This window comes from Salmo salar, chromosome ssa07 (assembly GCF_905237065.1).
Source record: "Salmo salar chromosome ssa07, Ssal_v3.1, whole genome shotgun sequence".
NCBI classification, from domain to species: domain Eukaryota; kingdom Metazoa; phylum Chordata; class Actinopteri; order Salmoniformes; family Salmonidae; genus Salmo; species Salmo salar.
In genome coordinates, this window is record NC_059448.1 from 53738076 (window position 1) to 53752133 (window position 14058).

Below are 14058 nucleotides of genomic sequence, written 5' to 3' on the forward strand. Positions count from 1 at the left end.
CACAAATATAAAATTGATTGGTTTACTGATTGATTGCTCAATTCATTGGACTTAAATAGTGATTCATTCATATGGATTTATTTTGATGTTCAAAGTGCATCAAAACTACGGTCCTTCCGTTGGGCAATTCACCAATATGTTTTGGCTGAGCAACACTTACATGTAATTTTTTGGGACCTCTTGCTCCCGACTGTGACTTTAAAAACAGAAAGAGGGAATGTTCACACGTTGTTTGATTTGACCGTGTAATAACTTCTCTGAACCCATTCCCTGTGCCATTCCCTCCATGCTAACTGTTGATTTGATAACAACCTATGAGTAGTTGATATCAGTGTAATAGAAAAACATCCCTAGTAAATAAATCTATTTACTTTTTGTCCGTCATGGTATCGATTTCTTCCTCCTGCAGTTCCTGGCATGTATGCCTGAAACAGCAAAGACTCAAATATTTCTGGCAAATGCCATTGTTTCCTAAAAATGATGAACTCTTACATTGTATTTTAATGGTAATCCATATTTTTTCAGTGTACTTACCATGTAATCTGGCCAGGGGGCGCTCTTCCTTACTCTGACACGGACATGAGATGGTCTCCCCTGCCAATTCCCAAAGCCACTTCATGAGTCATTGATCATAAGTCATTGATGTGCCATTACCACTGTGGGGAGTTCCCATGGTGCTTGGCCTACAGCCGTAGTGTCCCACTCATGAGCGTGTGTGAGTGTGTGTGTGTGCGTCTGTGCGCAGCCCTGGATCAAGTGAATATGTCGCTTCAGATTCTGATGTATCAGAAATGTATTACAGGCTAATGTTAGATGAAAGAAGACACAAAGACTTTTGATCATTTGAACATTTACTTACATGCACACAGAGAGGTTAAATACAAAGGGAGAACTTTAGACTGCCAAAATTTCACCAGTGAAAACAGGTTTGAATACTAAATATTCTGAAGAATATGATGGAAACACATTTCATTGGAAAAAGTAGTAACTAATACAGAAAAGGAACAAAATACAATCTATTTCCATGTTTTCAATAAATAACGTTTGGTTGAGGAATTGATAAGCAGCGATACACTGAAAACATTAGAATATGGTTGAACAAATTACGAGGAGGTAAAAGTGTTGGAATACTGAAGCGCCAGAGAGAAGCTATACTATAGCTTAGGTCCAATGTAACATTTTGAACTTCTTTAATAAATAAATTAGTTTATGCAAAGTCAACGCTAAAATAACACTGACATCTGATGGAAGAATTTATTAGTCCAATAATCGTTATATAATACACTGTCTTGATTTAACTTAGCTTTACCTATGTATTGTTCATCTTTTAGGTACTTGGACTAAGTATAAGAAACTATTCTGGTCATAGAAGTGGCATTGGACGAGTGACATTGGACAAATGACATCATCATTGCGCGACGAAGCGAAGTCCCTCCTCATGTTATGCTGGTCAGGTTAAGGGTAGACTGCTCCTCACCAGCGATACACTTCACAGTTTATACAAAAACTCCGTGCTTACAAATCTACAGTCTCAATCTTTGTGGATTTAGGAAAGGTCCTGTGTTAAAAAAAATAAGTAAACAAAAAAACAGAAAAAACGCTTTAATCAGTATGTGTATAAATTCACTCATGAAGAGTTCATATTTTGTTTGCAGCTCTTGACATTCCCATTCACGCAAAGTTCAGAGGTCATGCTCAATGCATGCTGGTATATGGATGTCTTCCATTGAAAGTTGGCCCAGTTGTGTCCAATCTTTTAATCAAATGTCTTTAAATACTTTTTTTTATAATGCAGGCCTGATATTTATTGTTTAAAATTACAATTGGAATTGTGGTACCTTTTGCACTGGTGAAATGTTCACAGTTGTTAGTCAGATGAAAGATCTCAATGTACGCAGTGATGACAAGTGCTCAGATCACTAAGATGGTTGGCCAATCATTATAATGACACAATCTGACTATTTATTCATGTTATTGAACACTGGGCAGGGCTTTCTTTTGGGAAAATCTATTCAACCAAGAAACACATAAAGAAGATAAGTTAGAAAATATAAATGATATCAATTACCTACAACCTTTGTATTGGAACGCCAATGATAATCACTGGATCAAAGCACTTTGCATCACATTCATACACCCACAGTCCAACGGAGGCATGCATGGACTGGAACACCATTAGTAAAGACGAATAGAAGTCTAGCTGTGTCCATTTACACCCCATTTCCCCAGGATGGTTAGTAAAGATGAATAGAAGTCTAGCTGTGTCCATTTATACCCCATATCCCTCAGGATGGTTAGTAAAGACGAATAGAAGTCTAGCTGTGTCCATTTATACCCCATATCCCTCAGGATGGTTAGTAAAGACGAATAGAAGTCTAGTTGTGTCCATTTACACCCCATATCCCTCAGGATGGTTAGTAAAGACGAATAGAAGTCTAGTTGTGTCCATTTACACCCCATATCCCTCAGGATGGTTAGTAAAGACGAATAGAAGTCTAGTTGTGTCCATTTACACCCCATATCCCTCAGGATGGTTAGTAAAGACGAATAGAAGTCTAGTTGTGTCCATTTACACCCCATATCCCTCAGGATGGTTAGTAAAGACGAATAGAAGTCTAGTTGTGTCCATTTACACTCCATATCCCTCAGGATGGTTAGTAAAGACGAATAGAAGTCTAGTTGTGTCCATTTACACCCCATATCCCTCAGGATGGTTAGTCAAGACGAATATAAGTCTAGTTGTGTCCATTTACACCCCATATCCCTCAGGATGGTTAGTCAAGACGAATAGAAGTCTAGTTGTGTCCATTTACACCCCATATCCCTCAGGATGGTTAGTAAAGACGAATACAAGTCTAGTTGTCTCTATTTACACCCCATATCCCTCAGGATGGTTAGTAAAGACGAATACAAGTCTAGTGGTCTCTATTTACACCCCATATCCCTCAGGATCATGGTTAGTAAAGACGAATAGAAGTCTAGTTGTGTCCATTTACACCCCATATCCCTCAGGATCATGGTTAGTAAAGACGAATACAAGTCTAGTGGTCTCTATTTACACCCCATATCCCTCAGGATCATGGTTAGTAAAGTGTCAGGTAGAATCATGCAGTCAGTCATAGACTTACCTCCTCTGTTTCTTCCGTTGTGCTGGGAAGGATAGGTGTGATGAAGTCCCCCTGCTTTGGAACAAATTGTAGCATGTTTCAAGAACAATATATAATACAGCAAACACACACACACACACGTCACATAGCCTTCTACCACTCAACTCAGAGCTGTCCATGGTGCTGGCTCTGCTTGACACAGTTTGCACTTTACAAAGTATCTCAGGAAAAGAGCTCCAGTTTCATACCTTTTCACTGTCACCCGGTGACTGGGATGGATATGGACCTAAAGTTGTCAGGCCACTCTAAGAAACATTGACATATAATCAGTAATGACCACTACTGGACAGAATGCTGTATGTACATTTCCTGGTTCAAAGGTCAAAATGAAAATGACATGTTTTACTATCCATTGTCTTTACTATCATTTTTCTATATCTAGAGATACAGTGGCAAAGAAAAAGTGTTCACCTCTTTGCTCATTCCATGTAGTGTGCTTTCTGTTGTGATTTCAAACTCCCCTTGATTTTCCACTGACAATAAGGGATCATCTGTGGAATCCTTTAACAAATATTAAGAAAAACTATGAAAAACATTCCATTCAAAAATATTTTTTGAACATCACAAAATAATGACAGCATTACTGGTGAGTGAGACAGTCATCTGAGTTCGACACGCAAACCACAATTAATAACAGGTGTGGTATGTCATCAATACACTGGCATATAATCAGAAACTAATGAATTCCTAGTAATTAATTATTTTCAGGGAAATGGGTGGGGACCCTAATCAACTGTATGACTTCCTCAGTTTGTCTCTAGAGATGTACACATGCAAGGTCAACTACACACCCTCCTCATGAATGTGTGTGATGGACTCATTAATACATGTATTGGATCAGAGTAATAGAGTTTCAGCTACCTTCTTTTAACTCAGTAATCATTTGAGTTTGTAGAGTTTGAATTAGGAGGGTTTCCACACTACGCTGATCACTACCATAACACAATCAGGGCACTGCTATAAGACCCAAAGTATTGGTGTGGGTAATGGGTAGCCCAGTGAGCTAAAAGTGCCATTGGAAAAGTTCATTTTGGTTGCAGCTCTTGACATTACCATTCAGGCAAAGTTCAGAGTTCATGCCACAATGCATGCTAGGATACAGTATGTATGTCTTCCATTGTAAGTTGGCCCAGTTGTGTTAAATCTTTAAGTCAAATATACATTTAGTTTATTTAAGTCTTTAAATACATTTTTATCACGCAGGCCTAATAATTATTGTTTAAAATTGGAATTGTGGTACCTTTTGCACTGGTGAAATGTTCACAGTTGTTAGTCAGATGAAAACTCTCAATGTACGCAGTGATGACAAGTGCTCAGATCACTAAGTTGGTTGGCCAATCATTATAATGACACAATCTGACTATGTATTCATGTTATTGAACACTGGGCAGGGCTTTCTTTTGGGAAAATCTAATCAACCAAGAAACACATAAAGAAGATAAGTTAGAAAATATAAATGATATCAATTACCTACAACCTTTGTATTGGAACGCCAATGATAATCACTGGATCAAAGCACTTTGCATCACATTCATACACCCACAGTCCAACGGAGGCATGCATGGACTGAAACACCATTAGTATAGACGAATAGAAGTCTAGGTGTGTCCATTTACACCCCATATCCCCCAGGATGGTTAGTAAAGACGAATAGAAGTCTAGTTGTGTCCATTTACACCCCATATCCCTCAGGATGGTTAGTAAAGACGAGTAGAAGTCTAGTTGTGTCCATTTACACCCCATATCCCTCAGGATGGTTAGTAAAGACGAATAGAAGTCTAGGTGTGTCCATTTACACCCCATATCCCTCAGGATGGTTAGTAAAGACGAATAGAAGTCTAGTTGTGTCCATTTACACTCCATATCCCTCAGGATGGTTAGTAAAGACGAATAGAAGTCTAGTTGTGTCCATTTACACCCCATATCCCTCAGGATGGTTAGTAAAGATGAATAGAAGTCTAGTTGTGTCCATTTACACCCCATATCCCTCAGGATGGTTAGTAAAGACGAATAGAAGTCTAGTTGTGTCCATTTACACCCCATATCCCTCAGGATGGTTAGTAAAGACGAATAGAAGTCTAGGTGTGTCCATTTACACCCCATATCCCTCAGGATGGTTAGTAAAGACGAATAGAAGTCTAGTTGTGTCCATTTACACTCCATATCCCTCAGGATGGTTAGTAAAGACGAATAGAAGTCTAGTTGTGTCCATTTACACCCCATATCCCCCAGGATGGTTAGTAAAGACGATTAGAAGTCTAGTTGTGTCCATTTACACCCCATATCCCCCAGGATGGTTAGTAAAGACGATTAGAAGTCTAGTTGTGTCCATTTACACCCCATATCCCTCAGGATGGTTAGTAAAGACGATTAGAAGTCTAGTTGTGTCCATTTACACCCCATATCCCTCAGGATGGTTAGTAAAGACGAATAGAAGTCTAGGTGTGTCCATTTACACCCCATATCCCTCAGGATGGTTAGTAAAGACGAATACAAGTCTAGTTGTGTCCATTTACACCCCATATCCCTCAGGATCATGGTTAGTAAAGACGAATACAAGTCTAGTTGTCTCTATTTACACCCCATATCCCTCAGGATCATGGTTAGTAAAGACGAATACAAGTCTAGTGGTCTCTATTTACACCCCATATCCCTCAGGATCATGGTTAGTAAAGTGTCAGGTAGAATCATGCAGTCAGTCATAGACTTACCTTCTCTGTTTCTTCCGTTGTGCTGGGAAGGATAGGTGTGATGAAGTCCCCCTGCTTTGGAACAAAATGTAGCATGTTTCAAGAACAATATATAATACAGCAAACACACACACACACACACGTCGCATAGCCTTCTACCACTCAACTCAGAGCTGTCCATGGTGCTGGCTCTGCTTGACACAGTTTGCACTTTACAAAGTATCTCAGGAAAAGAGCTCCAGTTTCATACCTTTTCACTGTCACCCGGTGACTGGGATGGATATGGACCTAAAGTTGTCAGGCCACTCTAAGAAACATTGACATATAATCAGTAATGACCACTACTGGACAGAATGCTGTATGTACATTTCCTGGTTCAAAGGTCAAAATGAAAATGACATGTTTTACTATCCATTGTCTTTACTATCATTTTTCTATATCTAGAGATACAGTGGCAAAGAAAAAGTGTTCACCTCTTTGCTCATTCCATGTAGTGTGCTTTCTGTTGTGATTTCAAACTCCCCTTGATTTTCCACTGACAATAAGGGATCATCTGTGGAATCCTTTAACAAATATTAAGAAAAACTATGAAAAACATTCCATTCAAAAATAGTTTTTGAACATCACAAAATAATGACAGCATTACTGGTGAGTGAGACAGTCATCTGAGTTTGACACGCAAACCACAATTAATAACAGGTGTGGTATGTCATCAATACACTGGCATATAATCAGAAACTAATCAATTCCTAGTAATTAATTATTTTCAGGGAAATGGGTGGGGACCCTAATCAACTGTATGACTTCCTCATTTTGTCTCTAGAGATGTACACATGCAAGGTCAACTACACACCCTCCTCATGAATGTGTGTGATGGACTCATTAATACATGTATTGCATCAGAGTAATAGAGTTTCAGCTACCTTCTTTTAACTCAGTAATCATTTGAGTTTGTAGAGTTTGAATTAGGAGGGTTTCCACACTACGCTGATCACTACCATAACACAATCAGGGCACTGCTATAAGACCCAAAGTATTGGTGTGGGTAATGGGTAGCCCAGTGAGCTAAAAGTGTCATTGGAAAAGTTCATTTTGGTTGCAGCTCTTGACATTACCATTCAGGCAAAGTTCAGAGTTCATGCCACAATGCATGCTAGGATACAGTATGTATGTCTTCCATTGTAAGTTGGCCCAGTTGTGTTAAATCTTTAAGTCAAATATACATTTAGTTTATTTAAGTCTTTAAATACATTTTTATCACGCAGGCCTAATAATTATTGTTTAAAATTGGAATTGTGGTACCTTTTGCACTGGTGAAATGTTCACAGTTGTTAGTCAGATGAAAACTCTCATTGTACGCAGTGATGACAAGTGCTCAGATCACTAAGTTGGTTGGCCAATCATTATAATGACACTATCTGACTATTTATTCATGTTATTGAACACTGGGCAGGGCTTTCTTTTGGGAAAATCTATTCAACCAAGAAACACATAAAGAAGATAAGTTAGAAAATATAAATGATATCAATTACCTACAACCTTTGTATTGGAACACCAATGATAATCACTGGATCAAAGCACTTTGCATCACATTCATACACCCACAGTCCAACGGAGGCATGCATGGACTGGAACACCATTAGTAAAGACGAATAGAAGTCTAGTTGTGTCCATTTACACCCCATATCGCTCAGGATGGTTAGTAAAGACGATTAGAAGTCTAGTTGTGTCCATTTACACTCCATATCCCTCAGGATGGTTAGTAAAGACGAATAGAAGTCTAGTTGTGTCCATTTACACCCCATATCCCCCAGGATGGTTAGTAAAGACGATTAGAAGTCTAGTTGTGTCCATTTACACCCCATATCCCTCAGGATGGTTAGTAAAGACGAATAGAAGTCTAGTTGTGTCCATTTACACCCCATATCCCTCAGGATGGTTAGTAAAGACGAATAGAAGTCTAGGTGTGTCCATTTACACCCCATATCCCTCAGGATGGTTAGTAAAGACGAATACAAGTCTAGTTGTGTCCATTTACACCCCATATCCCTCAGGATGGTTAGTCAAGACGAATAGAAGTCTAGTTGTGTCCATTTACACCCCATATCCCTCAGGATGGTTAGTAAAGACATAGTCTAGTTTGTCCATTTACACATATCCCTCAGGATGGTTAGTAAAGACGAATACAAGTCTAGTTGTTAAGAATAAGTCTAGTTGTCTCTATTTACACCCCATATCCCTCAGGATCATGGTTAGTAAAGACGAATACAAGTCTAGTGGTCTCTATTTACACCCCATATCCCTCAGGATCATGGTTAGTAAAGTGTCAGGTAGAATCATGCAGTCAGTCATAGACTTACCTTCTCTGTTTCTTCCGTTGTGCTGGGAAGGATAGGTGTGATGAAGTCCCCCTGCTTTGGAACAAAATGTAGCATGTTTCAAGAACAATATATAATACAGCAAACACACACACACACACACGTCACATAGCCTTCTACCACTCAACTCAGAGCTGTCCATGGTGCTGGCTCTGCTTGACACAGTTTGCACTTTACAAAGTATCTCAGGAAAAGAGCTCCAGTTTCATACCTTTTCACTGTCACCCGGTGACTGGGATGGATATGGACCTAAAGTTGTCAGGCCACTCTAAGAAACATTGACATATAATCAGTAATGACCACTATTGGACGGAATTCTGTATGTACATTTCCTGGTTCAAAGGTCAAAATGAAAATGACATGTTTTACTATCCGTTGTCTTTACTATCATTTTTCTATATCTAGAGATACAGTGGCAAAGAAAAAGTGTTCACCTCTTTGCTCATTCCATGTAGTGTGCTTTCTGTTGTGATTTCAAACTCCCCTTGATTTTCCACTGACAATAAGGGATCATCTGTGGAATCCTTTAACAAATATTAAGAAAAACTATGAAAAACATTCCATTCAAAAATATTTTTTGAACATCACAAAATAATGACAGCATTACTGGTGAGTGAGACAGTCATCTGAGTTCGACACGCAAACCACAATTAATAACAGGTGTGGTATGTCATCAATACACTGGCATATAATCAGAAACTAATGAATTCCTAGTAATTAATTATTTTCAGGGAAATGGGTGGGGACCCTAATCAACTGTATGACTTCCTCATTTTGTCTCTAGAGATGTACACATGCAAGGTCAACTACACACCCTCCTCATGAATGTGTGTGATGGACTCATTAATACATGTATTGCATCAGAGTAATAGAGTTTCAGCTACCTTCTTTTAACTCAGTAATCATTTTTTGTTTGGAGAGTTTCCACACTATGCTGATCACTACCATAACACAATCAGGGCACTGCTATAAGACTCAAAGTATTGGTGTGGGTCATTTTATTCGTTATTTTACCAGGAAAGTTGACTGAGAACACATTCTCATTTACAGCAACGACCTGGGGAATAGTTTCAGGGGAGAGAAGGGGGATGAATGAGCCAATTGTGAGCTGGGGATGATTAGGTGACCATGATGGTATGAGGGACAGATTGGGAATTTAGCCAGGACACTGGGGTTAACACCCCTACACTTACGATAAGTGCCATTGGATCTTTAATGACCTCAGAGAGTCAGGACACCCGTTTAACGTCCCATCCGAAAGACAGCACCCTACACAGGGCAGTGTCCCCAATCACTGCCCTGGGGCATTGGGGTATTTTTTAGACCAGAGGAAAGAGTGCCTCCTACTGGCCCTCCAACACCACTTCCAGCAGCATCTGGTCTCCCATCCAGGGACTGACCAGGACCAACCCTGCTTAGCTTCAGAAGCAAGCCGGCAGTGGGATGCAGGGTGGTACGCTGCTGGCTAATGGGCAGCCCTATGAGGTAAATGTGTAATTCCAACCCTGATACCTGAGGTGACGTCATAGGGTGTCCACCCACAGAATTAATACTGTAGTTAGGATTAATAATATGTACCAATCAAATAATTAGGAATGTTACTCACCTCATATTCATAACTGTACTCTTCCCCATCGTATAATTCCTCCTCCTCCGCTTCCTCCTCCTCCTCCGTACTCGTCTTTAGAGAGGAGAGAAAAAGCTGAGTCCCATATGTAAATGGGATCAAGAGGAGATATCTTTCATAAACATGTCTATCATAATCATGTATTTGACGCAAAGCAGCAAAGAGAGAGTACAGGACATGACTTACAAGTCTTAAACAATAAGGACAAAACAAAAAAGCAAGTTAGGAGAAAAAAATGCATGCTTTTAGCCATTTTAAAATGTCTGTTATAATGATTTAATAGCTTTTATTGGTCAAGTTAGGCACAGCAAGTACAGTTTAATAAGGTTAGTTTTAACTTAGGTTTAGAATTCGATAAAAGTTATGTTTGCTGAGAAAGAAATGATAGTAATTATTTTCTCACTGTCATTTGAAGTAGTTGAGGTTAAAACAGGTTAAGGGTGACATGCTTAGCAACAGACTGTAACAACGTAAATGTTAGACATGTTTAGTTTGGGCGTTTATATGGTTATTTTGACTACATCTTTAGTTGGGGCGTTTACCAGGCGTTCTCTTTGCCTCTTATGTCGTCCTTTCTGTCCCTTGCCCTGGTTCAGAATTTCACAGTTAAAAGTTGTAATGCTTTATAGGAAATACAGATCTAACATGTCGTAGTAGTTATGGTCAAAGATATTTATATCTGTGTCATGGCCTGATTAATGGGAGAGAAAATTATCGCCAAAAAAATATGTACATTTTAGAAAATGTTAAAGGGTAAGTTTACATATTTTCTTTTACAGTATCTATTTAGACCTATTTAAATATAACATTTGTTTGTATAGTCATGAATACAAATAGGTTGTGAACAACTTAAATTTAATTGCATAATTTATGTCCAAATTCAAATTACACACTTTTCTCAAATTTTGAAATTGATTTGAATGCAACAAGGTTGTGTTTATCAAATGTATAAAAAACAGGATCTATTTGTAGTGACATCACCTTCCGTTCTCGACTCTTCTTTTTCTTCAAGGAGTCTTCCCCACTGAGGAGAACAGTTTCTACTATTGCCCCTGGTACCTCAGAGACCCTCTAACACACACACACACACACACACACACACACACACACACACACACACACACACACACACACACACACACACACACACACACACACACACACACACAGAGAGAGAGATCTTGTACTATTCATAGTTCACTTTTAAAAGTCAATTTGACAGCCCCTGTTTGGCTGAGGGTTTTCAGTAGAGACAGTGTTTGGTTGAGGGTTTTCAGTAGAGACAGTGTTTGGTTGAGGGTTTTCAATAGAGACAGTGTTTGGCTGAGGGTTTTCAGTAGAGACAGTGTTTGGCTGAGGGTTTTCAGTAGAGACAGTGTTTGGTTGAGGGTTTTCAGTAGAGACAGTGTTTGGTTGAGGGTTTTCAGTAGAGACAGTGTTTGGTTGAGGGTTTTCAGTAGAGACAGTGTTTGGTTGAGGGTTTTCAGTAGAGACAGTGTTTGGCTGAGGGTTTTCAGTAGAGACAGTGTTTGGTTGAGGGTTTTCAGTAGAGACAGTGTTTGGTTGAGGGTTTTCAGTAGAGACAGTGTTTGGCTGAGGGTTTTCAGTAGAGACAGTGTTTGGCTGAGGGTTTTCAATAGAGACAGTGTTTGGCTGAGGGTTTTCAGTAGAGACAGTGTTTGGTTGAGGGTTTTCAATAGAGACAGTGTTTGGCTGAGGGTTTTCAATAGAGACAGTGTTTGGCTGAGGGTTTTCAGTAGAGACAGTGTTTGGTTGAGGGTTTTCAGTAGAGACAGTGTTTGGTTGAGGGTTTTCAGTAGAGACAGTGTTTGGTTGAGGGTTTTCAGTAGAGACAGTGTTTGGCTGAGGGTTTTCAGTAGAGGCAGTGTTTGGTTGAGGGTTTTCAGTAGAGACAGTGTTTGGTTGAGGGTTTTCAGTAGAGACAGTGTTTGGTTGAGGGTTTTCAGTAGAGACAGTGTTTGGCTGAGGATTTTCAGTAGAGACAGTGTTTGGTTGAGGGTTTTCAATAGAGACAGTGTTTGGTTGAGGGTTTTCAGTAGAGACAGTGTTTGGTTGAGGGTTTTCAGTAGAGACAGTGTTTGGTTGAGGGTTTTCAGTAGAGACAGTGTTTGGCTGAGGGTTTTCAATAGAGACAGTGTTTGGCTGAGGGTTTTCAGTAGAGACAGTGTTTGGTTGAGGGTTTTCAATAGAGACAGTGTTTGGCTGAGGGTTTTCAATAGAGACAGTGTTTGGCTGAGGGTTTTCAGTAGAGACAGTGTTTGGCTGAGGGTTTTCAATAGAGACAGTGTTTGGCTGAGGGTTTTCAGTAGAGACAGTGTTTGGTTGAGGGTTTTCAATAGAGACAGTGTTTGGCTGAGGGTTTTCAGTAGAGACAGTGTTTGGCTGAGGGTTTTCAGTAGAGACAGTGTTTGGTTGAGGGTTTTCAGTAGAGACAGTGTTTGGTTGAGGGTTTTCAGTAGAGACCGTGTTTGGTTGAGGGTTTTCAGTAGAGACAGTGTTTGGCTGAGGGTTTTCAGTAGAGACAGTGTTTGGTTGAGGGTTTTCAGTAGAGACCGTGTTTGGTTGAGGGTTTTCAGTAGAGACAGTGTTTGGTTGAGGGTTTTCGGTAGAGACAGTGTTTGGTTGAGGGTTTTCGGTAGAGACAGTGTTTGGTTGAGGGTTTTCAGTAGAGACAGTGTTTGGTTGAGGGTTTTCAGTAGAGACAGTGTTTGGTTGAGGGTTTTCAGTAGAGACAGTGTTTGGTTGAGGGTTTTCAGTAGAGACAGTGTTTGGTTGAGGGTTTTCAGTAGAGACAGTATTTGGCTGAGGGTTTTCAGTAGAGGCAGTGTTTGGTTGAGGGTTCTCAGTAGAGACAGTGTTTGGTTGAGGGTTTTCAGTAGAGACAGTGTTTGGTTGAGGGTTTTCAGTAGAGACAGTGTTTGGTTGAGGGTTTTCAGTAGAGACAGTGTTTGGTTGAGGGTTTTCGGTAGAGACAGTGTTTGGTTGAGGGTTTTCAGTAGAGACAGTGTTTGGTTGAGGGTTTTCAGTAGAGACAGTGTTTGGTTGAGGGTTTTCAGTAGAGACAGTGTTTGGTTGAGGGTTTTCAGTAGAGACAGTGTTTGGTTGTGGGGTTTGAGTAGAAGAGGTACCCCTTACCTCTTCAGACGTAGTGTTGTTAAATGTTGAGTTTGATAAAGTCAACTTGGGCGAGGGAGCTTCACTGAAGTCCTCGTCCACTGTCAGTGTCCCCTCTGTCCCCTTAGAGGTGCTCTCTATCCTCCCCACGTCTTGGACCCCTTTAAGACCATTAAGAGTGGTGAGGCTCCAGAATGTGGGGTCCTCTGCCGTTTCATCCAAAGCATCCTTCATGAGATAGAGAACTGGATGAATAACTACATACTGTAGTACAACAGTTTATCTGTTCGGATACATAATTAGACTGGGCTTTACAATATGGGTTGATTTCTGGGATACAGATAAAGACTAGTCCTGGACTAAAAACAATGCTCAATTGAGAATCTCCATAGAACTAGCTTTTGTTGTGTTAGGGTTAGGCTTAATATGTGTGAGGGAAAGCGTTTCCTATGTCATGTAGCATGTTTGGAGTGGATACTTACAGAGTTAGGTTCTGGTAGCTGTCTGTCTAGGTCAGAATCAACTGCCTCCTCTATGGTGTCCATCTCTGTCAGAGGCTCCTTGGAGATCTCATACTTTACAGTTCTCTGTTCAAAACACACACTCATGAGTCCAGCACTAACACACTCATGAGTCCAGCACTAACACACTCATGAGTCCAACACTAACACACTCATGAGTCCAGCACTAACACACTCATGAGTCCAGCACTAACACACTCATGAGTCCAGCACTAACACACTCATGAGTCCAACACTAACACACTCATGAGTCCAGCACTAACACACTCATGAGTCATACACTAACACACTCATGAGTCCAGCACTAACACACTCATGAGTCATACACTAACACACTCATGAGTCATACATTAACACACTCATGAGTCCAGCACTAACACACTCATGAGTCCAGCACTAACACACTCATGAGTCATACACTAACACACTCATGAGTCATACACTAACACACTCATGAGTCATACACTAACACACTCATGAGTCATACACTAACACACTCATGAGTCATACACTAACACACTCATGAGTCCAGCACTAACA

General features: G+C 40.1%; 1 protein-coding gene across 6 annotated transcripts in view; it reads right to left on the bottom strand.

Moving 5' to 3' along the window:
- Positions 1 to 14058, bottom strand: part of LOC106576558 (collagen alpha-1(VII) chain) — a 146762-nt gene that overhangs the window by 48801 nt on the left and 83903 nt on the right. The window contains exons 70-86 of one of the 6 annotated variants that reach the window (XM_045722263.1): positions 13480 to 13584; positions 13019 to 13225; positions 10844 to 10933; positions 10405 to 10449; positions 9842 to 9916; positions 8670 to 8759; positions 8447 to 8503; positions 8218 to 8268; positions 6331 to 6420; positions 6108 to 6164; positions 5879 to 5932; positions 3579 to 3668; positions 3356 to 3412; positions 3129 to 3182; positions 535 to 594; positions 372 to 425; positions 161 to 196 (exon numbers count right to left, since the gene is read on the bottom strand). In XM_045722263.1, coding sequence (XP_045578219.1) covers positions 161 to 196; positions 372 to 425; positions 535 to 594; positions 3129 to 3182; positions 3356 to 3412; positions 3579 to 3668; positions 5879 to 5932; positions 6108 to 6164; positions 6331 to 6420; positions 8218 to 8268; positions 8447 to 8503; positions 8670 to 8759; positions 9842 to 9916; positions 10405 to 10449; positions 10844 to 10933; positions 13019 to 13225; positions 13480 to 13584 — 1272 coding nt within the window. Of the gene's footprint in view, positions 1 to 160; positions 197 to 371; positions 426 to 534; positions 595 to 3128; positions 3183 to 3355; positions 3413 to 3578; positions 3669 to 5878; positions 5933 to 6107; positions 6165 to 6330; positions 6421 to 8217; positions 8272 to 8446; positions 8504 to 8669; positions 8760 to 9841; positions 9917 to 10404; positions 10450 to 10843; positions 10934 to 13018; positions 13226 to 13479; positions 13585 to 14058 lie in introns of all 6 variants that reach the window. The other 5 variants (XM_045722262.1, XM_045722261.1, XM_045722260.1 and 2 more) reach the window with 5 other exon arrangements.